The sequence below is a fragment of the Dermacentor andersoni genome, chromosome 10 (assembly GCF_023375885.2).
Source record: "Dermacentor andersoni chromosome 10, qqDerAnde1_hic_scaffold, whole genome shotgun sequence".
NCBI lineage: Eukaryota > Metazoa > Arthropoda > Arachnida > Ixodida > Ixodidae > Dermacentor > Dermacentor andersoni.
In genome coordinates, this window is record NC_092823.1 from 127,926,973 (window position 1) to 127,953,645 (window position 26,673).

Sequence of the window (26,673 nt, forward strand, 5' to 3'; positions counted from 1 at the left end):
TAGGTGTCTACGGCAGGAGGAGGCGGTGCGGCCCCAGACCGCATGGCCTCACGGCAGCAGAAGCAGATGATCATCAGGGTGGGCGCAGTGACCATGGTGCTGTTGATCATCATCAACGTCATCCTGCTCTACCTCTGGCTCACATCCAACCCCGTGGTCCACAGGACGGTTACAGTAAATGCGCGACTTTTGCTCGTGCCGGACCGCTACCAGCATGACGGCGAGGACTCCTACCTGCTCCTGGTGGGTGACCCGGCGAGGCTCCGAACAGCTATAGGGGGGAGCACTCGTGTTACGTCATAAGCACCGCAACGCTGTTCTCTATTCAACAGCTTACGAAACGCTGCTGGGTACAAGCGGATAGAGGTCACGCGCGGCTATTTCTAATTGCTAGCTGTACATTACTTTTATTTCTTGATTGGCAATACTGCCAGTCCTAAACAAACCAAAATAGGTAGGCCTCGTATACCCAAATTGAACTCGGAGAACAAACTGTCAATTCTGCATGGTAAAGGGGGAAGAAAAGCAAGAATGCAAGCAAACTCAATTCCAGTTGGTATCTACATATAGAGAAGCTTTACTCAGGTATCACTATGTTGGCGTTGTTTGCTATTCTGATACGCACTGACCCAGACTGATGCCAAGGAAATTGGTCGAAGAGTGGCACATACCCAGCTGCGCATATTTTCATACCGCACTATCTCAGAGATCCGCCCACACAATATACCGATGCACGCCAGCAACTGTGATGACTCGGAGAAGAATGCTTCACAATGAAACCCACATTAAGTAGTGCAAGAATCACAAGACATTTTAACGTTCGAGGCTTTCAATTAGTAAGACATTTTACTAGTAAATCAACATACTAAGTTTGCTGAAGTTATAGAGACAATATCGTAGACAAGTTATCATAGTTATGTCTGGAGATGCATAACCATTGCACACACGAACAAAGAAAAAGTATTACTGTGGAGTAATGCGGCTATATTAGTGACGCCATCTGTGTTTGCTTTGCAAAGAATGCCAAGTGTGCATATATATATAGCTAGCCTCCCACGGCGGCGGGGCTGGCGGCGCCTACCAACTTGATCTGCTCGGTATATGCTCATGTTCATGTTGCCGGCGTGGTCGAGGCATCGTCGTCATTTCCGCTTCTTCGACTCTCGCCTCTGATTCTCGCGTGCTACTTGCGCCGAGTCAGACGGCGCGAGCAAGGTCCCGGTATGCCGGCTTCGGAACACCGAATGGTGGTTGCCTTCGCACGAATGGCGATTAGAAAGCAAGTTGCTCAACCCGTGCACTGCGACCGGCTCCTGACGCTCACAAAGAAGCTCTTGGGAGACCGCAAATTCGTCGAGAAATTTGTCAACTCAGACACTTGCGTTCCTCAGAGGTTTACCTGAGTGCCTCGAGGATGGCGGATGGCGGACTACTGCAGTACTAATTGGCGCAGAGGAAGGGGCCCACGTTCTTTCTGATCCTCAGCATGTCCGTACTCCACAATCAGCCCCTGCTCGAAGTCATCGAGAGAGTCAGCGTCGGTCGAAGCCATAGACAACTACCTGCAAAATGCTTCACATAACTTCGATTTTTTAGAAAGTTAAAGTGAAAACGGCGACCAGAAAACTATATCTGGATTCATAAGATTTCCTTTTTTGAGAGCATCCGTTGAAAGCGAAAACTTGAATGGGTCTTTGTGAGCGTTGCACTAGTTTGATTTGAATGGGCGGGAGGATATTTGGCGTTAACTGCGATGTCGACAATGATGTGTACCTAACTCTACATCTCTTAAAACTGTCACGCATTACAGTCAGTTGATGAACATTGGGCGGGCTCAATTGTTTCGCCCTCACTTGTGGCTATGGTGATGACGTCAGTGCCACGTTTCTACGTAGTAAAAATGTTTACACCTTTAGTTGTGCTGCTTTTTCCCACATGGCTAACACCTTTACGATTAAAGGCATAACATGTTTATGGCACACTACAACCAGCTTACACTAAGCATGCAATGAGAGGATCCATAGTTTAAAACTGTCTATGAATTGTGCCGCGCACCGATATACCTGCCATAAGAGTTTGACAGCCGTTGCTCTTAAATTCTATATATTTTCCGTGCCACCTGCTGCAGTTATAATCGTACGTATTTGCCCCAAAACGCCGCATTATGTTCAGTGGACATTTAGCGGTAAATGCGAGAGAAATGCGTAAACACATGACGTCGCAGCTCTTTGAGGTTCCAGCTCTGTGATTTACACCGCGTCTACCCCATTGCAATGTTCTGTTCTGGAGGTGACTCGACACACGTACGTCCTACCTCAGCGAAGTACAACTTCAGTGGTCTTAAGTAGGCCAGTGTCGGTTGCCTTATAATATATATATATATATATATATATATATATATATATATAACCTATTTCTACCTATACGACGGGACCAGCTTCCCCACATGCCCACCATAGACATGCGGCTTTCCCACTTCGATGCTCTTAATGCTAGCGCAGTAAAAAAACTCGCACATACGCCCCCCCCCCCTCCCTCTCGAAAGGCGAGGCAGCGACTGCGATATAAAATTAGGAGACAGCCACATCGAGCAACGACAAGAGGTTTATCGGCCGTATAAACTTGTAAACATTCGCTTACTATCTAAATTAACAAACGTGGTGTCGTGTCCACAGGCGAACATGAACACATCACACTCTATGACCACGGGCACTCGCTATCAAAATGCTTCCGTGAAGAAGCGCGGCAGCCGCAGCGAGCGAAGTAACCTTCGTTCTGTCTATCGCTTCACCGCAAACTGAGCGGCGAGAACACAGCACACGCAAAGCTACAAGCCGTCGGCCCACTTAGACGGTGCACCCTACGCAGATCGCTTTCAATATAAAGCCCGCACGACCGTGCGCGGCCGCGCCATACGCAGTTGCTCCCCAAGTACAACGTTCCCCTCCGCTCTCCCGGTACCATACGCTCAACATAGAAGGCGTGCATCCTCCCTTGCGCACGCGACATTGAGCCGCAAACGTCGACTCACTCTCGCAAGCTTTCTCTCGCACATACTGCATACGGCGAGTGGCGACGGCGACGACGGCGGCAAAAACGTTCCTGGAGTGTTTATATAATTGCAATAAAAGACTTTATTCGTGCTCATTAACGAGTCTATCTTACCTTTTAAGGAAAATGGTATTAGCCATCGGACACACCAAGTAGCCTTTATGCACCCATAAGGGTGTTAAAATGTTTAGTCTATATACTGTGGCCTCTTTATTGCGACACGTAGTACATAGAAACGTAAAAACAAAGCCACAGGAACTGGATCTCGAGTTTTGCAACTCACACGACTGGATAGTTCTCATGTCCATGCCCTTTGTTCATGTCCTCCAATACAGGAAGAAATCTCACCCCGCGACTTGGGCCTCGAGAACTCACGGCGTCAGCACCCCCTGTGCAATACCTCTGGCTGCCTTTGGCTTCGAGGCTACCTCCGCTCCGGAGATAGTAACTCGAACAACATCCAGAGCCAGAGGCGCAGCCGAGCGGGTCCCTGCGACGACTTTCACGAGCATGTCTGCAGATCCCGGCCGCAGTCCATCTACGAAGACGGCGTCGCCCGCCTCATGGATGCCGTGAAGGCGCGCCTCCTGGGAATGCGCATTGGGGCTGGTGGAAACGCAAGTGACGCAACAAAGGGCACTTCCGAACGGGAACGGCAGAGGGAGCCTGCGAGTCTCCTGCGGCGATGCCTAGATGGCGCAACAGTGGTCACCGGAGACGATATAGCTAGGTCTGTATAGAGGGTATCGCGGGCGCGGTAACAGCAGCCTGCGCGCGACACCAAGAGGCTTCCGGTCACGTGACTTGCTAGTACATAAAATCACACCGGAACGAAACGCTTGATTTTATGTAGCTTCAATATACGCGGAAAGCTTCTTACGTTTTCAGATAAAATACAGGCGCATAATGTATCAAAATAACAGTCTTAATTCAATTTCTAGCCATGAAATTGAAATAACCGCGCACACCTAAAAAGGGACACGAAAGACAAACACCAAACTAACTTACATTGATCACGTATTTTTTTCTAAAATATGTTGATTATTTTCGCTGTAATCAGTTGAATGTTAGAATAGACAATCAAGGTCTTAGGAATGTGTTAAAATTTGGCGCCCAAACCCCAGCAGCAGTACTTCAGTCTGACGTCACGGATTTCAAAGTATTTTTTGTTTTCCTATTTCGGCCGCTGTTGCTCCCTGAAATTCTTGAAACGTGCCGAGTTCAGTCTGTAGCACTTTTTAGTATACAATGTTGCCAATCTTTACAGACACAACATTAACCAGGCCCGAACATATCCCGTACAAATTGCTGACGTCATACCAAGTTCGTGCGGGAACTTCAATATGGCGATGCCGCCTTTCTTTTGTTTTCCCGCCTTTTTTTGCCTTAAGCTTCTCCTCGCAATGAGAATCACTTTCTTCATTCTTTTTTCATCTGTAGAAGCGTGTTTCATTCATAAATTCTTAAAAAGCTTTTACTATATGTGTTTCTCTTTACACAACTACTATTCACTTCTCGTGACTGGCGGAGCCACTTGCTCGAAGTCTGCCAATCTGACTCTCACATAACTGAGAAGTAGACGTGAATTGTGGCTGCGGCTTCTTACTGAAAATTGCTTACTGTCACTGCAAGTCCATTCAGTGAATATTTCCATGTTTTGATCACATTGTATGTTTTTTTTTCGCGGTTCCTCATTGAATGTCCCTATTTTGCGCTTGCTTTGCTTGCTTTCTGGCATCGCCTTCGGCTTCTACGATAAGATATGTTGCGTGTTGTTGCCTAGTTTCTCAGGTAAGTATTCATAAGTCAAGCTGCGGTTATGCACTGCAGATTCTACAATCCCGGCCGCTTATCACCTGTGTGCATATGTGATAAATAAACTCCACATGCAACTATCACTATTTCTTATCGCGCTCTAGAAGTTATTTGCGCTGTGGTTGCATTTCTCTAGTACTTAAGCAAACGAATCGATGATTTGGAAACGTATTTTCCCAGCGCTTGTGGAGACGTCCATGGCATGGTCTGTCCAAACGCGGCTCCAGAGGCGCCACTGCGCATTTCTGAGAGCTTCTTCCAGAACAACCCTAATGCCAGCGTCGACGACTACGCGGCGTTCGTGAAAAGGTAACGCCTCGTTTATTTTTTTTTTTTCGCTCATCACACCAGAAATATTCGTCGGGTTGCTTTCCCGACAGGTATGCAATGGGCCAACATCGTCAAAAAAATAAACTTGTTTTCGGCTCTCCTGTCGCACTAGGCATGACCAATTACATGACACACGCACGCACACGCATTATATATATATGTACACACACACTCTGATGGAAAAGCATGTGCAGTGAAAAGCAATTATGACGGAGAAGCTTACGCCCTGAACATAGTTCAACGTTTCAGGTAATTCGATTTACACAAACTGGCCTCTGACTGACTGGGACGAACTTTTGTGGTGCGTCTCTACAACAAACCCCTCCACAACAAAATGACCTGTATAACGAAGGAATAATTCTGTCCCGGTTCTATTATGAGTTGTGCAGTCCTCGACTTTTATAACGAAGTCACCTGTTCAACGAATGATTTTGGAGGCCTCAAGCACTTCTACAGAAAGGCGTTCGAGTCTATACGCATTTGACATCTTCAGTAGACAAAAGCAAGCAAGGAATTCATTTACTGAAAGCAAAACTGCGCATAGTAAGCAATAATTTTGCCTGTGCCTTACATTGCTTCTGAGCGGCACTATGAATGGCGTTCTCGATGCCCGAGATAGTCTAAACCTGTTCCGGTCCACTTGGCTCAGTAGTGGCACATTACCGCAGCAACACATCCACAGCAGAGTGTACTTCCCGAGGTATCGGGCGAGGTTGGTCCTCATACTCAAGGGTTCGATGGGACTGGCAGCGGACGATCCGAGTTCAATATATCCGATGTCTAGTTAGCATTAGGGTAATTATTAATATTTACTGATTATCACACAAATACCTTTTTGGATCTACCAAAGTCACAAAGAGCTTAAGAGGCGGTAACGGCATTGCCAGGCAGCACAGTTCACAATGAAATCATCAATGGAGAATAATTACACGCACACACACGCCCGCAGCCACGCACGTACTCTCATGCACAAGCACACACACGCACAACACAGACACGCACGCACACAGACACCAAAGAACGAATGAAAAGGAAGAAGGCGTATTCTATGCCAACTTGTCCAAAACACGTTTAGTGATTGCTTTACAATAAAAAGAGCAATCAGGTACGCCACAAGCTGTTATAGTAAAAAAATAATATTGCTGAAACTAGTCATGTACAAAATATTTCACTTTTTTTTCAAGAACTTATTGCTAAGACTGAAAGGGTTATTTTATGACACATCTACCGATTTTACAAGCGTATCGGTCAGTACATTTCGCGCATTCGACATATAGAGAATCCGAGCTTTATCTGAGTTCGTTATATTTCTGTTCGACTCTTACCAATAGTTGCAATGGTAGCTGAGCAACCGCATCGCTAGAGTTCCTTCGAGTAATTTTTGCAAGAAAAATCTATGGTGCACATGACACGAAGCCTCCGGCACGATTTCAACAGCGTGGCAGGCGGCCTCAGCTGGAAGAAGCGCTCGCACCAGACAGCGGCGAAGACTTCGTCCAGGCTGTCATCCGCGAGGTGGATGCCGAGAATCTGCCGCTGGGTGGCGCTCTCTGCGCGTTGCGACCTGGAGCGGCGTCATCAAAAGCCCGGACTACGTCCAGAAGCGCGGGCCCTGTACCAGCAGCTCTGGAAGGTCCTCTACTTCGCGCCACTCATGGGGAACAAGGCAAGTAATACGTGCTGTCCAAAACATGGCGGTTGTGGCATGTTTCCAGCGCAGCACTTGCTTCCGGCGCGTTCAGCCTGTAAAAACATCGCCTTCGAGATCTGTCTGTTACTCCACGAAAGCGGTCGCTGGGCGGTGGATTTGAACACCGCCTATAGCACATCTCTAATATTACAAATGGAAGTATGACGTTTATTTTCTTTTCAAGTAATCAACCTTTCACCGTGAAATTCACCAGAGTTTTCTGTACACACAAAACGAATTTCGCGCTTCCCTTTAGTGCCGCTTTAACTGCCCCCCTTGTGCTTACACAGGCTCGACCACTAGTGGAGCAAGCGTACAAGAGGCCTCCCCCGCAGCCCCAGGTCCAGGCGTGCCTGCGGATCGCAGAGGACGTGTCCCGCAGGAAGACGGCTCAGGCCGCCAGGGCGTCGCTCTCAGACGCCGTGGACAGCCTGGATGACACGATGGTCCACTTCGTCTGGGAGGCCGGACAGGCAGGTTTCAACATAGACGCCACCAGTGTTCGAGCACGCAGAGTTACCCTAGAAAATTTAATACAGGGAACTATGGCACTGGAGCGCGTATCCGAGCTGCATGTATAGCGTCCAGCCAGCGTGGTAATCATAGGCACTATATGGATTTACCTAACCATCGACCTTTTTGCTTCAAACGGCCCTCAGGCTTAGTAAATGATTATATCCAGCAAAATCGTGCGTTATAAATGTAAACATTCTCAAGGATTCATGTGCGCACAAACTAATTGCTTTGCTGCATTTAACTAACTATGGGTACTTGATAAGTGACAAGAATAAAGTAGTAACAGTAACCTCACAAGAACGTTTGCCGCCACAAGAAAAAATAATAGACAAATCCCCATGCCATAGATGAACAGTTAATCCATTTTGTAGTTGAGTGTCATTCACCTGCCATATAGCTGAACGATCACAGAACCCCAGGTTCCTCCAGTAGTTTTTGTAGGAAACCATGATGAAAACAAAACAAAAACAAGCAAGGAGCATGATTCCAGGCATGATGTCTCCACAAACCTCCTTTGACGCCACCCCTCCTCTCCGGTGCCTCCCTGCGGCTTGGCTCTCAAAAGCTCGCTCCTCCGAGTTCCTTTCACTATTCGAGGAATTGTTTGGTTTGTAGCAAATTGATAGCGCGTGCCATCGTCGGGGCATGATCCCGACACAGCGAGTGCGTTTGGACGGTTCGTATAATTGTTATTGTAATAGAATTCTCGAGTCTCTGGAGCCCGTAGCAGTGACACTAACATCGTGCCGCGCCTGATCACAGGTCATGCGAACGCTGGTCCCGGCTTGGCTCTCCCACGTTGGTCCCAACGTCACCAACTCGACCGTCGAAGAGGAACCGGATGTGCGGCGCGCGGACCGCGAACACGCATCCCAGCGACTCGGTGCCATCGAGGTCCACCTACTGCACGACGACTACGTCAGCACCCCGCCGCTGTCTAACGTTAGCGCCTACGCCTGGCAGGCACGTACCGAACACCATAGAGCTTCCAACCATTATCACGAGACGAGAACTCTGACGCTGCGATTGTTGAGCCAGCATGGGGACAGGGAACTAGAAAGTACACTGTAGCATGGGGATGATGGTTAGTGCGTGGATTTGTCTGACCTCAGTGATCGTGGCTTCAGACGTTCGTGTGGCTTTATTTAGGACGTTTTAGCTGCCTTTAATGGCCCAAATTTCTAAGCTATCCTATTCTTCTAAACGCAAAATGCTATAACACTCTGCACACATGCGTAATCATTGCAAATTGTTGCATTTAAAAGTAAACTAAAAGCAAATACCAAGTTGATGTGGACAGTTAAAATGCCCTTTCAGAAACGTCGCAATGCTTGTTTTGTATCAAGAATAGACTTTTTTCGCGAGAAAATTGCGTCTGAGGGATACGCATGCCTTTGGAGCAATTCAAATCACCCTCCGCCAAGCGGGGAGCAGTGACGTTGCATACGCCATCGCCGCCCTTTACTGCCGTCGGTGAATAAATAATGCCGGACAGATGGCGCTACGATTTTTGCGCAAAACGCAAACGCGCGGCGACTGAGACACTGAGACAAGACAGAGCGTCGGATTCACCGCTGCAGCTGCTCTTGGTAAAGTGGCGTGGACCATTCGGGAATCCCACGACATCATATGGACGTGGCTTTCCCTGCTACTTACCGTTTGTGTGAGTTTCGCGGGACAGCAAAACCAGCAATGACTTAGGCGGTAACGGAACTATTGAAACGCGAAACCGCGTGCGGTACAGAGAAGAGCAAAACGAAACCTCAAAACCGCCCGTGTCTTTGTCAAGGGGCAAATTCAATGAGTTGCGCCTTGTAAAATTAGAACTGCACAAGAAGCATTTTTCTTCGTCTTATAATTCGATGCAACTATCTTTTTATTACGAGTGGTTGAGTACTAGTGACAGAAATAGAATGAGGACTGCCTTCGTCATCAGGCTAGTACATGAATCGTATCCTGCATTTACCTCAATTGCTTAACTACTAAAGCTCTCGTCGTGATAATATTGACGCCTTAGACGTTCTCAAGAACTAATCTATCACTTTAGCTTGACTTAATATTTGTCTTTAGTGTCTCCTTAAAATGCAATGCGCTTTTGAAGATTATCAGTTCGTAAAGTCACAAAGTCGTCTGAAGCCAAAAAGAAGAAAATAGGAAACCCCATGTTTAGTAGCCATCTTTCACATGATAGCTGAACCACCATGTTTGCAGTCGCTATACACTAGTGCCAGAGTTTCCACCAGCACCTTTAAAGCGAAGCGTTCGTGGTCTCTTATCCTTAATATGACGCTCGTAGTTTTCTCGCCGGACATATTTCTGAATATATATTGTTATGATTTACAAGCAGCAGGAACTGGGAAAACAGGGAAGGACACTAATTATAGGCAAACTGAAAACGATTAGGCAGGGACCTCGTCTTCTCTTGTGCAATGCGCGAGATCTTCCTTTCTTCTCTATGGGCCGCATATTGGATTTGGCACTTGCCTCCTTCCAGAGAGAGCGCCGTCCCAATGTTCATCTAGCGGCAGCAAGATGTATCAGACGAGGTGTGGGCACTTCATTCCGAATATTGCTTCGTGCGTACAATGTACACGGCTTCTGGTAGACGCCGCTGCGTCCCGGAGGAAGCAAAATTGTCAAGGATAACCCCATAGTTCAAGTCGCTGAGGCGTCGTACAAGCTTGTACGGACCGAAGTACCTCCTGAGTAGCTTTTCTGAAAACCCTTGCCGACGGCTAGGACTCCAAACTTACACTTTCTCGTTTGGCTGATATGTATTGTATCGGTGCCGTAGATTGTAACGTCGAGCGTCATAGTCCTGTTGTCGAATGATACTGACGCGGGCGGGTTGTATCGCTTCTTCAGCCCGTTGAGCGAAAGCTTCAGCGTCCGTCCTGTATCACCCTAGTCATGTGGCATCGAGCATCGTCGTTACTTCACGGTGGTGTCTTTCGTGTTTCCTGTTGCGCAGTGTTATAAGCGAACGTGATGTACGGTATAATGTCATCCCAATTTGTGTGTTCCATGTCTACTTACATACTCAGCATGGCAGCGATAGTCTTCTTCAAGCGTTCTGTTAGGCCGTTCGTTTGCGGGTGATAGGCTGTGGTCTTTCGGTGAGACGTGGCGCTGAGGTTAATCACTGTCTTTAGGAGCGTAGCCGTTAAGGCAGTCCAGCTGTCCGTTGTCGCACCATACCTCACAACCACGTTGTCAATAAAAATCGCGCTGCTTCGATTGCGGTGCCGCTTGGAAGAGCCTTGGTTTCTGCATAGCATGTCAGATAGTCGGTGGCAACAATTACCCACTTATTGCCAATATTGGAAGTCGGCAATAGTCCGAGAACGTAGATCCCGGTTTGGGCAAATGGGGTCGCGGGCACTTGGACTGGTTGTAGCAGCTCAGCTGGTTTTATACGTGGTGGTTTCCGTCCTTGACCAACGAGGCACGTGCGCACGTAATGTTTCACAAAGGCGGCAATCCTTGGCCACTGTTATTTCTCTTGGCTCGGGCCAGTGTTACAATGTTGCCAAGGTGGCCAGATATCGGTTCATCGTGGCAGGCTTGCCAGACCTCATGACGGATAGACGTTGCGACAAGTAAGCGGCTGCTTCCGATTGCACAGAACTTCTTGGAGAGGCCATCATTACGGTGGCAAAATAATGGCAAGCTTTTAAATGTTTTGGGCGCGCTTGTAATCCGGCCTTTTGAAAAATCAATTAGCGGAATCAGTTCGCAGTCTTCCCACTGGTGACGAGCAATGGTAACCGCGTCTGCGGCGTCGGCATAGGAGGTGGAGGTCGAAGGACAACTGCGTAGCTGGGCTGCCACGTCTGGGGATGTGGCTCGAGAGCCGAAAACGCTTGCTTTATTTCTTAGCGCACAACTTCAGCCACTGACGCAGCTGTGCATTCACTTGGCGAGGCAGTGAGCTTCTCAATCTCTTCAACAACTTCGTGTATCGCCCGGCGCAAGGAACCCTCGTCTGTGACCATCACTGCTGGTCAGGTGATCATACTGGCGGCAGCGTACGTGTAATGCGCGCTCTATGGCAGCGATTCTTTAATAAATTCATCGATATTTGTCAGCGGGTTCCATACAAGACCAGCATACAGCTGCTTTTTTACACCAAGCATGAGGTGGCTGAGTTTTTTTGCCTCTGACAAGTCAAGGTCTGCACGATGACAAAGACGAGCCATGTCCTCAGCAAACAAGCTAACAGTTTCATTCGGCCTTTGATTCCGTGATTCGAGAATACTCTGTGCGTGGTCTCACCTTTCGATGCTCCCGAACGTATGAAGTGGCAGCGGGACTCATCGCGGCTTGGCCAGATTCCCTCGCGATTTACGAACCACGTGCGGACTCCGTCTTCAAGAGAGAAATACACGTGAGGTTGTTTCCCTTCAGCATGCCACTCATTATACTTGGCTACGCGCTCGTAGTCCTCGAGCCAGCCTTTTGCATCCTCGTAGGCGTTCCCGTGGAAGCTCAGAGGAGATCGAGGAACCAAAAGAGTTACCTGTGCAGGGCCTGAGTCTGTCATGTCTTGGGCACTCGTGGTAACAGGCAAACGTCCTGGTAGGGGATCAAATCCTGGGTTTAGGTCTAGTAGGCGACGGCTGGCACAGTGAACGGGTGTTTTGACACGCGAAGAGGGAGAGAGCAAACATTTATTTGTAATGAGATCGGGTGACTTCTTCATAGGGTGGAGTCCCATTGGCTCCCGCCACTCCGTGTGCCCGCTGGATCAGCCGTCGCTGCTCTTGCGGGTCTGAGCTGGTCAGCGCAGTCTCCCAGGAGGAAGGTGAAGGTGAAGAAATAGGGGAGTAACCCGGAGGGTGTGGGCACTCCCAGGTGCAATGATATACTGTGGGCTTTGCTACGAGGGATATCCTGTGGGATGGAAGAGGTGAAGATAAAAGAGGCAGGGAAATTAATTAGTTTGAAGCTGTCGCCACGCGACGGCATCTTTCGGTTAAGGGAACTATGTGGTTGAGGGAAGTGTCTCCTGGTATGTCTGTAATATCGTAGAATTTCAGTGTAGTTCAGTGGTTCTGTCGGTGCGTCGTCTGGGCTGGACAGCTCTTCCAATGGCGCCCGGTTAGCAAGCTCTCGGGCTACCGCATTAGCGCGTTCATTACCATGGAGAGAGGCGCGTCCAGGTGCCCAGACGATACGCACCCTCTGTAACGCTGTGGGGTGTAATGATGCAAGGATGCGGTGTGTGTAGGGTTGTCACCCTCCCTCCTGCCAAAGTCCTGCAGGCAGCCTGTGAATCAGTGACCACTGTGATGGGTCCATCCGGTACCGGCATGGTTGAAGCGCCTACGATGGCTAGGGCGATAGCAGCCTCTTCCGCCGTGCCATTGTCCACAATGTTGAGCGTGGCCGAAGCCCTCACAATGTCTGTACACTCTAGTACGACTGGACAAATGGCACGTTTCTGTGGGTAGCGCGCCACGTCGGTGTATAGGACCGGTGCGTTCGACGTGTCATCGCCAAAGAGTCGAGCCAGGGCTTGTGCTCTAGCCTTTCTTTAGCCTTTATGATGGTCAGGGTGCATGCTCCGGGGAATTGGGGCCACGTGAATTTTGTTGCGAAAGTTAAGCGCAAAAAGTGTGCGGTTTTCCTGTTGTGGTTTTCTTGGTGTTTGGTTTCCTAGCCGGCATAGAATGTGCCACCCTTGCATTGTTCGTTGCAGACGTTGCAATTGGCTGTTAAGATGGCCTTCGACTAGTTCGCGGATGTTCTGCACAACGAGTCGTAGTAGGAACTGCGTAGACGCATGTTGGGGTAGTCCCAGCGCTGCTTTAGTGCCGTACAGAGGAGGGTGTCCATCTAGTGCATCTCGGTCTGAGATTATGATAGGAGAGGTGGTAGGCTAATCGGCTAATTACGAGGGCTTGCACAATTCGGGGTACATCTTTTTCTTGGAGTCCTTGTCAGCGGTTTGTAATGAGCTTTATCATGTGCGTTACTTGGGTAAGTTGTTGGCGGAGCATATGTAGGGTATGTCTGGCCTTCCTGTTGTGTTGTATATGAAGGCCTAGAACACGTAGTCTCTCTACCCTTGGAATAACGTTGCCATTGAGATGCAATGTGATGGCTGGTGGAATATCGGCCTTATTGCGTTCTTTAAATACAAGCAGGAGCTCCGACTTCTAAGCTGCGGGAGAAAACGCCCTCGGATTAATGTGGGGCTGTCGACAGGCGTCCCAAACATTTACCCCGCACCTCCACCAGTGTCAAAATTCACAAGCAGCAGGAACTGGGAAATCAGGGCAGCAATTTTTACTTATAGGAAAACTGAAAACAATTAGGCAAGAGCCTCGTATTCTGTTGTGCAATGCGTGACATCTTCGTTTTTCTCTACGTGCCGAATATTGGACGTGGCAATATATATGTTTCGCCACTGTGTGTATGCTCGCTGCTGTCTTCCCAAGTAGACAAACAGGGTCGGTAGATAAGTGCTACAGTGTATGTGCCCATTCCTGGCCAATCCCCCAGATAATGTGCCACGATGACCCAAGAAGTATGAAGCCTTAAATGACAACTTCATCACTGGGAATGTGCCCACTCCTGGCCAATCCTCCAGAAGAATGTGTCACGATGGCACAAGGAGTATGAAGCCTTAAATGACGAGTTCGGTACTGGCTTTGCGCCTATTCTTGGCCATTCCCCCAGATTGAATGTGCCAAGATGACACGAGGAATATGAAGCCTTAAATGACAGCTTCATCACTGGCAATGTGCCCGTTTTCGGCGAATCCCACAGAATGAAGGTGTCCCAATGACACAAGGAGGATGAAGTCATAACTGACAACTTCAGCACTGGGAATGTGCCCATTCCTTCCGAATCCCCCAGAATGAATGTGCCAGAATGACACAAGGAGTTTGAAGCCTTTAATGACAACTTCATCACTGGGAATGCGCCCATTCCTGTCCAATCTCCCACAATGTATGTGCCTCGATGACACAAGGAACATGAAGCCTTAAATCACAACTTCGGCACTGGGAATGTGCCCATCCTTGGCCAATCCCCAGAATGAATGTGTCACGATGACGCAAGGAGTACAAAGCCTTAAATGACAACTTCGGCACCCAGAATGTGCACATCCATGACGAATCCCCCAGAATATATGTGAAACAATGACAAAAGGAGTATGAAGACTTCGGCCGTAGGAATGTGCGCATTCTTAGCCAATCCCCCAGACTGAATTTGCCACCATGGCACTAGGAGTGTGAAACATTAAATGATAACTTGGGTTAAATGAAACTTGGGTGGTGGGTATATGCCCATCCTTGATCAATCCCCCGAAATAGATGTGCTACAATGACCCAAGGAGTATGAAGCCTTAAATGACAACTTCGGCATTGGGAATGTGCCCATTCTTGGCCAATCCCCAAGAATGAATGTGCCACGACGACACAAGGAGCATGAGGCCTTAACTTACAACTTCAGCACTGGAAATGTGCCCATTCTTGGCGAATCCCCTTGAATGAATATGCCACGATTACACAAGCAATCTGAAGGCTTAACTGACAACTTCATCATTGCAAATGTACCCATTACAGGCCAGTCCCCCAGAATAAGTGTCCCTCGATGACACAAGGAGCATGAAGCCTTCAATCCCAACTTCCGCACTGAATGTGCCCATATTGGTGAATCCCCCAGAATCAATGTGACTCAATGACACAAGGATTATGAAGCCTTATATGACAACTTCGGTACTGGGAATGTGCCCATCCTTGACCAATCACCCAGAATGAATGTGCCACGATGACGCAAGGAATACAAAGCCTTAACGACAACTTCGGCACTGGGAATGTGTCCATTATTGGCCTACCCCTAGAATGAATGTGCAACAATGACACCAGGAGTATGAAGCCTTAAATGGCAACCTTGGCACTAGGTACATGCCCATTCTCGAACGATTCTCCGGTATAGATGTGCTACGTTGACACAAAGGAATATGAAGCCTCAAATGACAATTTCAGCACTGGGTATGCGCCTATTCTTGGCCAATCTCCCAGAATGAATGTGCCACTACGACACAAAGAGCATGAAGCCTTAAGTTACAACTCCAGCAATGGGAATGTGCCCATTCCTGCGCCATCCCCCAGATCGAATGTGCTACGATGACAGGACTATGAAGCCTTAAATGACAACTTAAGCACTGGGAACGTGCCCATTCTTGGCCACTCCCCCAGATTGAATGCAGAACTATGGCACAAGGAGTATAAGGCCTTAAATGACAACTTCATCACTGGGAATGTGCCCATTCTTGGCGAATCCCCCAGAATGAATGTACCACAATGACACAAGGAGTGTGAAGCCTTGAATGACAACTTCAGCAGTAAGAATGTGCCCATTCTTAGCTAATCCCAGAGAATGAATGTGCCGCCATGACAGAAAGAGTATGAAGCCTTATATGACAACTTTGCCGCTCGGTATATGCCCATTCTCGACCGATCCTCCGGTATATATGTGCCACGATGACGTAATAGGGCATAAAGCCTTAAATAACAATTTCAGCACGGGTTATGTGCCCATTCATGACCGATCCCCTGAAATACATGTGCTACGATGACGCAAGGAGTATGAAGCCCTAAATGACAACTTCGGCATTGGCACCGTGCCAATTTTTGGTCAATCCCCTAGAATGAATGTGCCATCATGACACAAGGAGTATGAAGCCATAAATGACAACTTTGGCGCTGAGTATATGCGCATTCTTGACCGATCCCCCGGAAAAGATGTGCTGCGATGACACAAGGAGTATGAAGCATTAAATGACAACTTCGGCATTGGGAATGTGCCCATTCTGAGACAATACCACAGAATTAATGCGCCAAGATGACAAAAGGATTATGAAGCCTTAAAAAACTTCTGCACTGGGAATGTGCCCATTCTTGGCCAATCCCCCAGAATAAATGTGCCACAATGACACAAAGAGCATGAAGCCTTAAGTTACAACTTCAGCACTGACAATGTGCCCATTCTTGGTGAATCCCCCAGAATGAATGTGCCACAATGACGGAAGGAGCATCAAGTCTTGAATGAATACTTAATCATGGGAATGTACCCATTCCTGTCAAATCGCCGAGAATGAATGTGCCACTATGACACAAGGAGTATGAAGCCTTAAATGACAACTTCGGCACTGGGAATGTGTCCATTCTTGGCCTATCCCCCAGAATGAATGTGCCACCACGACAGAATGATGCTGAATCCTTAAATGACGACCTTGGCGCTGGGTACATGCCCTTTCTCGGACGATTCTCCGGTATAGATGTGCTACGATGACACAAAGGAATATGAAGCCTTAAATGACAATTTCAGCACTGGGTATGTGCCCAATCTTGGCCAATCCCCGAGAATGAATGTGCCACGACGACACAAGTAGCATGAAGCCTCAAATGACAACTGCAGCACTGGGAATGTACCCACTCCTGCGCAATCCCCCAGGTTGAATGTGTTACGATGACAGGAATATGAAGCCTTAAATGACAACTTCAGCACTGGGTTTCTGTTCATTCTTGGCCAATGCCCCAGAATTTATGTGCCACGATGGCACAAGGAGTATCGAGTCTTGAATGACAACTTCAGCACTGTAAATGTGCCCATTCTTGGCCAACCCCCCGGAATGAATGGACCACGATGACACAAGGAGCATGAAGGCTTAAATGACAACTTCAGCACTAGGAATCTGTCCATTCTTGAATAATCTCTCTGAATACCGCTAGAGTCGGTACCACCAACCAGGTCTCAATTTTTATAGCAGTGAGGATATTTGTGCACCGTGTTTCACTGCGTATTTCCGTACAAAGCTACAGAGCCGTTGAGGAACACGTCCGTAGTCCGGGTAGTATTAAGTGGCTATGCATATCAGCCGATTCATCATAAGTGTGTTTTCTCAAGTAGCGCGAGCGCCGGCTTGGAAGACGACTGGCGTCACCCTTTCTCGTCATCAAAGCTACCCCCGCAGCCGCCACAACGTGAAAGAGTGGCGGCAGCGACGAAGAGGGCTGTCATTCCTGGGCACTCCACTACAGCACGCGCCCTTGGCATAGACAGATTTGTATCGGTAGTCAAACTCCAACCACGGAAACGGGTAAAAAGCAAGGAAAGTTTTTCACTTCAGAAAATATCGCCTACTACAGAAGGCGAAAGGCCACAAAAATGACATATAGGGAACGGAAGTATCGGTTGCTAGGCAGTACCTGGCTGGGCAGAACGTACGCAGCGCGGTATATTCTGGAACACACTGTAAAGAAACGTTGGCTTTCTCTATGCAGGCTTGTGCTTTCTCGAGTTGGCCCCTACGCTTTTGCAAACAACTGCTGTATCGCAAAGTCAGTTGAAATTGAGTGCACAGATGCCAAGCTCGTGGCTTCCGGTTAGCACGCCCGTAAAAGGATGCATACGAATCATTGTGTTTAGCCACGAAATATAGTACCGCAGTGGATTCGAGAATCAGTACAGGCGCAGCGAATAAGGTGTAGTTTACTCGTGGTACATCAGGCAGGCCACAGCAGACAATTTTCATGCAGTGAGCGCATGTTTATGATCAGGTTCCTTGACTCTACATCAATGGCACACACAATATGCACATCCAAGTTCTGCGCAGCCCCTCAATTGGGTTACATAATGAACCTACTATGTCGTGTCTTATTTCAACGAATCGTCACGACCACTTCATGAGGAAATCTTCTTCTCCCAAGTAAAAAGTTGTGCTTTCAAATTATCTATGCCCATATAAATTCTAGAAATCAACAGCCACTAGTACTTTCAGTGTTTCCTCTGATTAACTGCCAATCCAAAAATATGGCCGAAACTCCTTTAATTGGGAATTATCGTGGTGCTAAACATTGTTCAGTGGATCCTTCTTTGCGCGTTTGGAGCTAAACGTTCTCGCTTGTCTTCTTCCGTCGTATTAGGGTAGCGCTGCCTGTCCCTGGCCGTTCTGACGCATTTCATAAGCAGCACTCAGTTTCCTTGGCCGAGGCAGATTTGCAGTCGCCTCGAGAGCAGAAGCAGCTGTGAAGAATGGCGAGCATTGCACCAGTGTGTGCGCGCCTACGCTGTAGGCAAGCGTCAGTTGCATGGTAGTTGCGTCTCTAGCATGTGAAGTGGGCTCAGCTTCGAACTTCGTTGTGGGTGATGTGGCCTTCGTGCGCAAGTGACCAGGATCCCGAAATTATCGCATGGCCCCACAGCACACCTAAATTGAACCCTATACACTATGCTACGATTACAAGGCATGCCGCTCCAGATTATTTTGACCACCTGGGCCTCTTTAACGTGCACCTAAGTCTAAGTACACGAAGATTTCTGCATTTCGCCTCCATCGAAATGCGGCCGCCTCGGCCGGAATCCACACCACCTTCCAGCTCAAAAGCGCAACGCCATAGCCAATGGTTTACCGGGGTGGATGAAGGTAAAATAAAGGGTATATTTGGTGTGTGTACAAATAAAAACTGTGCTTACTTTTTATCTGTTGAAATGCGAGATGTGTACTGCACTCACACACGCTATATTGGTCTAGCAGCTGAGGCCAAAGCTAATTTTTAAAAATTTCATTGCTTTCGCATCCCCGATGACTGCGGGAAAGTGGCATGTCTGGCTGTTTTGTCGCCATGTTGTAACGCACATCAATAAATTTATTGGGGAGTTTCACCACCACTCCCTCGAATTAGCTGGCAGCAATAGGCACCCCAAGGTTGTCACCGCCCCAAAAGATTTCACCGAAGGTTACAATACTCCCAAATGCGAAATTTGAACGCAGCTAGATTTATACGTGTTTTAATTTCGCGATATATTGGCTGGCGTGGACAATGTTTCGTGCGGAACGTTACAAACGGAGCGAAGTGTGGCGCTACTGCCCCGCTAATCGGGAGATCGCGAAAGGCAGCGAGTGGGTCACGTGGGCGCGACTCACCGCAGCCGCCGCAGAGACCTTCGCTCATGCACTGCTTTGTTTCCATACAGACGACGCGCGCTACTCTGGCCCCATCTTGTAGCCATCATATCCGCACAGCCCGCCTTGCGTGGCGCTACGCTTTTCTTCTCACGCTTTCGCTATACCCTCCTCCTCCGCTTTCATCGTCGCTCTCTCTTCGTTACGGCCGTCTGTCATTTCCTGCAGCGCTACGCGTTCGCTGTCATCATTCACTGCCCTCATTCGTTAGGTTAGAGGTACGACGCCGACGGTCGCCACAAGAACGGGCGCGTAGGAGCTGCGCTCTAAAAGACAGTTCCTCTCTTTTTGGGGTAGTTCCATAGGCTCCATAATTGCCTCATAATATGGGCTGCCTAATTTTTCCACTTGATTGTCTAAGGAACGTGGTATGCTGATATATAGAAGTGGGACAGCGCCAACGTACGGTAGCTGCAGCAGCGCCGACAGCTTTAATCCGCCTCCAGTGTGCATATAGTTACCATCGCGATAAAATATAAAGCCACCGTGTGTCCGCCATGACGAAGATATTGCCGGATAGTTTGTGGTCATTTAAAGCCATGTTCTTCCGCTTGGGCACGCAGGCCCAGTACGTTGCGGAGCGCAAGACCCTGCTCGTGCCTCTAGGGCTGCTGGGTCTCCTGCTCAACGCGTCGGCCATCATCGAACCCGTGCTCGTGCCAGCGCTGGGCCGGGAGGTGATGCGCGTGCTGATGCCGACGAGTCGGGGCCCCTACGCTTGGCGCCCGCGCAACGAGCGGCGCTTTCAAGTGCTGGTTAAATGTGTCGCCTCGGGTCTCGACACCGACGAGAAAGGTACGTGATCGATTGGTTTAATGTATTAATGAAATACTTGTTGACTGATTTATTTATTTATTTATTTATTTATTTATTTTAACGTCCCAAAGCAACACTGGGGCTATGAGAGACGCCGTATAGTGGAAGGCTCCTCCAGGTTAATTTTGCTCCCCTACTGTTCACTAATCCGTGCATCCGGAATACGGTGCGCGAGCACAATTTTTTCCTCGGGTACAGTGTTTCAGATCCGCCGTTCAAGAAGGGTTTCAAGCATTTATAGTCTATCTCAAGTACGCGTAGCCAAAGAAAGGGGAAGGAGATCGGTCAAGTGACCCTTCTGCTCCGCACCCGAAATTTGCGTACCGGATACCCGACATAAAACGACGTGCGACAACACCCGCCAGCTCCCACTTCAGATCAAGTGCGGGAATCCCCCGAAAAGATTTACTCTCTGTGCCACTGATTTAATACTGCCTTTAAGTTGAACATGGCCCCCGAGATTCCGCATAGTTTTGACTTCCGCGTGCGATATCGGAGTCGGTGACTTGGACCTACGACTAGCGCTACGCGTGTAAGGTGTCTGACGGTACAGTTCTACGCCATATAAACTTAACAATATTCTAGGTCGTGATACATTGTTTCCTACAAAAATCCCTAGAGGGAACTCTGGCGCTGCAATCGTTTAGCTACTATAGCAATGAACTTCGCGCTTATGGTTTTCCCTACATATATAGGGAAAATTGGCACTGCGACGCTGTTACATGCATGGGAATGCCAGGATATAGTGGCTTCGGATTGGCATCGTTCCCGGAGAGCGAGGACACCTTGAAAGCACGCCTGGCTAGCACCATTCCGTCCGTCACAATGGTTCACTTTCCACTAAAACGGCACGTAAAAAGCTTTTAACTTTCATACTGCACAAATATTTGTTATTCAATCGTGAGGGCTTGTGCTTTGATGTACAGTTATATGGAACGTAGCAAGTATCGGCGGGCGGCTAAAATTGAATGGCACACGGCAAGAACTACGCTCGCTTTGCGACAGTTATCTGTTCTTGCTTTTCCTCGCTTGATTATGCACTGCACCTGGGCAAAGTTTATTTAAAGATACAATACGGGTAAGTGAAAATCTGTTATCACAATTTTTTTAGGAAAGCTGTATCTATGCAGCTAAGTCCGCGTTTTAGGTAATGCCTCGCACACTCTTGTACCGTTATTCCCGTGGCGGCAGAGGGTAGCGCCATATTTCCCTCTAGGAAATATTCTCAGAGACTCTATACATTTCCGACATTATTGTGCGTTATAAGGCTTCAATTTTTGAAAATTTGAGAAAAGTTACATTTTTCTAAACACATTAATGCAATGATTTTCTGTGCATCTGCAAAATAATTGCGAATGTTTGCGTCTGTAACGCAACATTCTGTCAGAAATTATACACGTTTCGAGTCATAAAGCTGTTTGAAGCTATAAGGACAAAGCTTTAGACAGATGCACGCCATCTAGCCATCGTTCCCATGCTCCCCATTCGCGTTTCCTGCTGAACACACTGTCAGCTACTATAACCGCCGATTCCAGCGCCAGATTTCCTTCTAATAAATTTCTACAACACACTCTAATGGAGTAGCCAGATGGCACACCCAGGCACATGTCCCCCCTTATCCGCGAAATTCTCGTCATACTATGCAGTCTTCCCAGCCCCCTCTGTCCTTATTCCCCCTATTTGCTTTCACTCAAATGAGTGCCCCTCCCTGAAAAAAATTTCTGGCTACGCCACTGAATCTATGGGAATGATTGGTAGCAGATGGATTTGCCCTAAATTCGTCTTTCTAGCTTCGAGCGACATTGTGATTTTACAAGTCGCTCATTTTCAACAAGAAAGAGTAAGAAAGCTTAATTTTTTCACTGAAAAAAAAAAGCGATCGAGGGGTTAATTGCACAGGAATATCTCATACAACGCTCTTCAAACACTTCCTTCAAACACTTCCTCTTCAAACCACAAGGTGACGCTACCAGTGCCCCTGCTGCCGTCGACCTTAATTTCGTAATACGTTTGTGGACGAGCTAACACTCTCCATGTTCGCGGACAACTTTCTGTGGCAATGAATGGAAAGCAACGGAGGCAAAACGCGCACAAGAGAGAGCGCTTCTGAAAAGGGTCCCGTGTTGTCATCCACATTAGCTTAAGCTGGGGAAAAGAAATATAAGCACCTTATTAGCAACAGTTAAATAAAATAAAACACACCACTGAATGTAAAAGTTAACATGTGTTGCGGCTTTTCCCTTCCGCGTCTGGGCAAATGCGAAACCGTCGCACGTGAAGCGGCGTCGATTCAGCGTCTGTTCCGAGCAAACAAAAGCACTGTCAAACGATAGCGGACTACTTCGCACCGTAACAAATGTGCAGCAGCCACGCGCCCGTAGCTTTCCCTTCATTGCCACAGAATGTTGTCCGCGAGTATATATATGTACAAACATTTCTATCAAAAATTTTATTAGAAACCCAGTACTACTGAATCCTGCAATAATTTATTGATTGCTTGGCTTATTAGCTGGGTGAGTGATCATTGGCTGCTTTGAGTGAGCGACTGTGCTCACGAGCGGGTGAATGAACATGCATGTACACTTTTAATCTCGTTCCACATGGTTTCCACTAAGTAGTAAGTGGAACATGTTTGCGATGTTCCTCTTACTGATTGAAACCTGATGCGGAACGAATTTTGTTAAGCGTCAGCATTTCCTTCTGCCGAGTTTGTTGCCGCTGCTACGCAGTTAACCTCACTCAAAACTTACACTAAATAGTAAGTGGAACATATATTTGCAAAAAGTGTTCCGCTTATTAAGTGAAGCCTAAAATCAAAAAGGGGGCCTACCGATGGATTAGCACACTGTGGCATAAAGGCTATAAGCAGGGTTAAGGTGCCTCACAAAGGCTGGCCAACGTTTCGATAGGGGGACCAATCTTCGTCGAAGGCGGCCTTGCCATCCTCGCGAGGTTAGTTTCAACAGGCTAATTGGGTGACGTCACGTGCAGTTGTTCTCGGCGGTGGCTAACTATAAAGGAAGGGACGGAAAAGAAATTTAGCGCTGTTGCTTGACGTCTCTAGGCATGGTTTCTGAGACGATTGGACAAGAGCGAGAGAGTGGAAAAGCGCCAGGGAAAAAGAACATCGGAGGGTGTTAGGGGTCGGCCAGTCGGCGCGTGAGCAATTAACAAAAGGACTCTGATCGGCTGACCGGCTCTTTTAAAACCACAAACGCGGGCGAGTGATCACTATTTCATAACTATCGCGCCACTGCGCGACCGAACGAGTGATCGGCTTCCGGCGACTCATCCTTCCCAGAAGCCCTCGCCGCTCAGACCACGCTCGAGTCGGCCCTGCTGGAGCCCCTCATGATGCTCTACAAGCGCCGCCTGCACGAAGAGTTGGGCCGTGGCGTGCGCCTGCACAGCCGTTACGGCAACGCCGAACTCTTCTTCGTGCTGTGGGCGACGAGCCACTGCGGCAAGCGCGACGCCGAGACGATCGTCAACGGGGCGCTGAGGAACTCGGCACTGTTCGCCAGGGCATTCCAGTGTTCCGTGAACCAGGCCATGTGGTCCGGCCATAGGTGTTCCTTCTGGCGCTAGGGGGCGCCTCCATAGTTCTATTATTTTTATTCACAAGCTTTTCTTTTTTTTTTGGGGGGGGGGGGCAAGAAATTTCGTTAGCCGGAATGCGACGTTCGAACAAAGCTATACGCTGTATAATAGAAAGACACGAATATTTAACTGAACGTTCATCTTTACGATTGCCATGAGCAGGTCTATTCTGCTCTCCATGAACCAAGTCTATGTGGTGCGTAACGTGAACAGTAGAAAATAGATGGCTAAGCTGTTCATGGTGTGTATAGATGCATCTATCTAGGTATACCGTGTATAAACACACACATATATACAGCTATATCTACACCTGTCTATATATACATAATAGATGAAAGGTAGAGAATGTTATGGCCACGTACGATAAGGTCAGTCAGGTACTGTTTCATCAAAGTCATTAAATCAGTTTTTAGTTGCAATAGGTGAATACATTTTTATATGTAACGTGTTATTACCTGTATTTTGTTATTTGCTTATGTTCGCTTGCCTATATTGACTGCTGCAATATTCTCGTGACACAGTATTACCCACCGGCTTGGTCTTTGAACAGAGCGCAATTACGTAAATAAAGAACGAGTATTTTCGGTTGTTGCTAGTCATAAGCTCGGCTACTAGCTGTGCAGCTTCCTGCAGTTACAGTGTACGTAGAGGGTCGTAGCAGGGGCCTCAGGTTGAGCGCCAATGTAGGGAGACATGTAACCAGACACGGTAATGAGCCTCAGGACAGGCACTCAGATTGATTTTGAATAAAATGTACCGACAAGAGTGCTTCTCACATTTGTCTCGGCAATAGAGTCATATTGCTTGGCACAAGCCAAACGCCGGAATATTTTTGGAAGCGTAGTGCGTCACTCTAGGTAGACTATCCGCACTTGTGATTTGTTCAATGCGCGACAGACGCGGGTGTGGTTTCTGTTGCGTTGCACTGTAGCCTGCGAAACAAGCATAGAAATTTTCTGGAGTTAATGCACTTAGCTTGAACACAGGGAGTATCGGTTCTTGATGCTTTTTGTGCGAAGCGTGAACGTTTAACGAAAACAAACAGCACAACACGAGCAGGGTGTTACGCCGAGGGACGGCGACGCTCAATCAAGAAGTGGGCGCATGAGAGCTGCGCTCTAATTACTATGGCGCCATCTCGTAGTCTCGTGCGGCACTGTTTTTGTGAGCGCTTGTCCGTTCCTTACGTCTGCCCTTTCGTAGGTGTTATTTATTTTATCTATAACGCGCACTAACCAACCCAAATTAGCAGTTCCCATTTTACTTCTTCAGAAATGCAAAGGAGTATATGCAAGCAGTGGTAATAGACGACTGCCTGAAGTGGAGTAATTGCGGTGTAACAGTAAAAGCCCACACCATGTCTGGTGATCAAAACGTATTATGGACATACTGGTTAATGGAAGTACATAGAAGTTTACTTTTCTCCATGTATGCGCATAGTTGAGTAGTACGCTAAATAAAAAGACACTAATAGCGCTGTAGTGAACGAGCTACGGATGGAAACTTCATTCACGACTTCGTAACAAAAAATAATAAATAAACGTCTAAAAGAATAGGAACAAAGGACTCCAATAAAAGTTATTGATAATAAATGCCGTTGCTATTTTCTTTCTCAATTGTTCTTTCTCCGTTTGTTTCTTTCGCTGACGCAATAATGTCCTTGTGTCAGTTATATCCTTTCGACGCATGGAATTTGTTGATGCCATTGTAGTCCATTCAATCGCAGCGTTACGCCGGAAAGCAAATAGGGAGCCTTCTCTAGTAGTCTATCTCCGACATCTACATATAGGCGCGTCGACATCTGCATAACCACGACCAAAACGTGAAGTTAAACGTGAAGTTAAGCGTGAAGTTAAACCTCTCATATCTTGCATGCCCAGTTTATATTGTTTTGTTTGTACTACGATAATGGTGAAACATTAGTTCAGAAATTGTCAGATTATTTATTCATCGGTCATTCAGCATGCCTTTTTGAATACGAACAGGCTCCAATTCCTACTTGCTCTCGTTTACGAAAGCTTGTATCAAACGAACATGTAAGAAAGTGAAGTGAAAGCTTAGCAACAAAGCATAGCTTTTACTAATATTTCGTTAACGAAGGTTATTGGATGTTGCATTGCGACACATACGAGTGATCCAACGAGCACCTACTAAACTGCACTTAATTTGTCACCATAATCCTATGAATAAATTCCCTATATATGCATTCTCAAGAAAACTTTTTAAAAAGTGTTTAAAAACTGGTTCGCCATACCAGCCCTGTGAAAGTGGTTGTCCAACGAAGCTGTTGAAAATAACCACTACGAATGCGGAGGGGGGTATGCAATACTTTATTGCTTTAGAGTAATGGTAGTAATCGTAATCTTGACAGCGCGCCGTCGCTGGTCGTATTGCCGTTTCTTTTCCTTTGGCCGCTCCTCGATTTCACGCTGCACCTCAGAAGTCCCAAGTATGCTTTGCCTACCCATAGCGGGACTGCAAAAATGAAATCGGTTGCTGAGCTGCTTCTTTTATATACGAAAGGCTGGTTACGTCACTCCCCACGTCGCAAGCTGCCTTCGCCGCGACAGCTTGTCTTTACCGGGAAACGTATGCGGGAAGCACTACGTGCTTCGCATTGCTATCAGGAGTGCCTTATCTCAACTATGTGGTTCGGATGCTTGTTTTGTACTTCTTTGTTGAAACGAATGCTGTTCTGTGTGTTGTATGCGTGATTCCAAAGAATGTATGCACTTTTCGCTTCACTTTGCTGAGTGCTTGAAGCCTGCTTCACCACCTCCGGGATCGGCCCACATTTTGTCCACGGACGACAACACGTAATATGCCGGCCAACGAGAGGCTAACAGCTTCGCTGTAAAACATATACTATAATGGC

At 47.6% G+C, this 26,673-nt stretch overlaps 2 protein-coding genes across 2 annotated transcripts; both read left to right on the plus strand.

Moving 5' to 3' along the window:
• Positions 1 to 2,273: 2,273 nt before the first annotated feature.
• Positions 2,274 to 6,870, plus strand: LOC129388103 (uncharacterized). Its single transcript, XM_072284741.1, has 4 exons — positions 2,274 to 2,289; positions 3,307 to 3,781; positions 5,047 to 5,175; positions 6,642 to 6,870. The coding sequence occupies exons 1-4, from the start codon at positions 2,274 to 2,276 to the stop codon at positions 6,868 to 6,870; spliced, it is 849 nt and encodes a 282-aa protein (XP_072140842.1).
• A 1,297-nt stretch (positions 6,871 to 8,167) lies between these two features.
• Positions 8,168 to 23,822, plus strand: LOC140213684 (uncharacterized). Its single transcript, XM_072284932.1, has 3 exons — positions 8,168 to 8,365; positions 19,946 to 20,177; positions 23,500 to 23,822. The coding sequence occupies exons 1-3, from the start codon at positions 8,168 to 8,170 to the stop codon at positions 23,784 to 23,786; spliced, it is 717 nt and encodes a 238-aa protein (XP_072141033.1). The 3' UTR covers positions 23,787 to 23,822.
• The last annotated feature ends 2,851 nt before the right edge of the window (positions 23,823 to 26,673 follow it).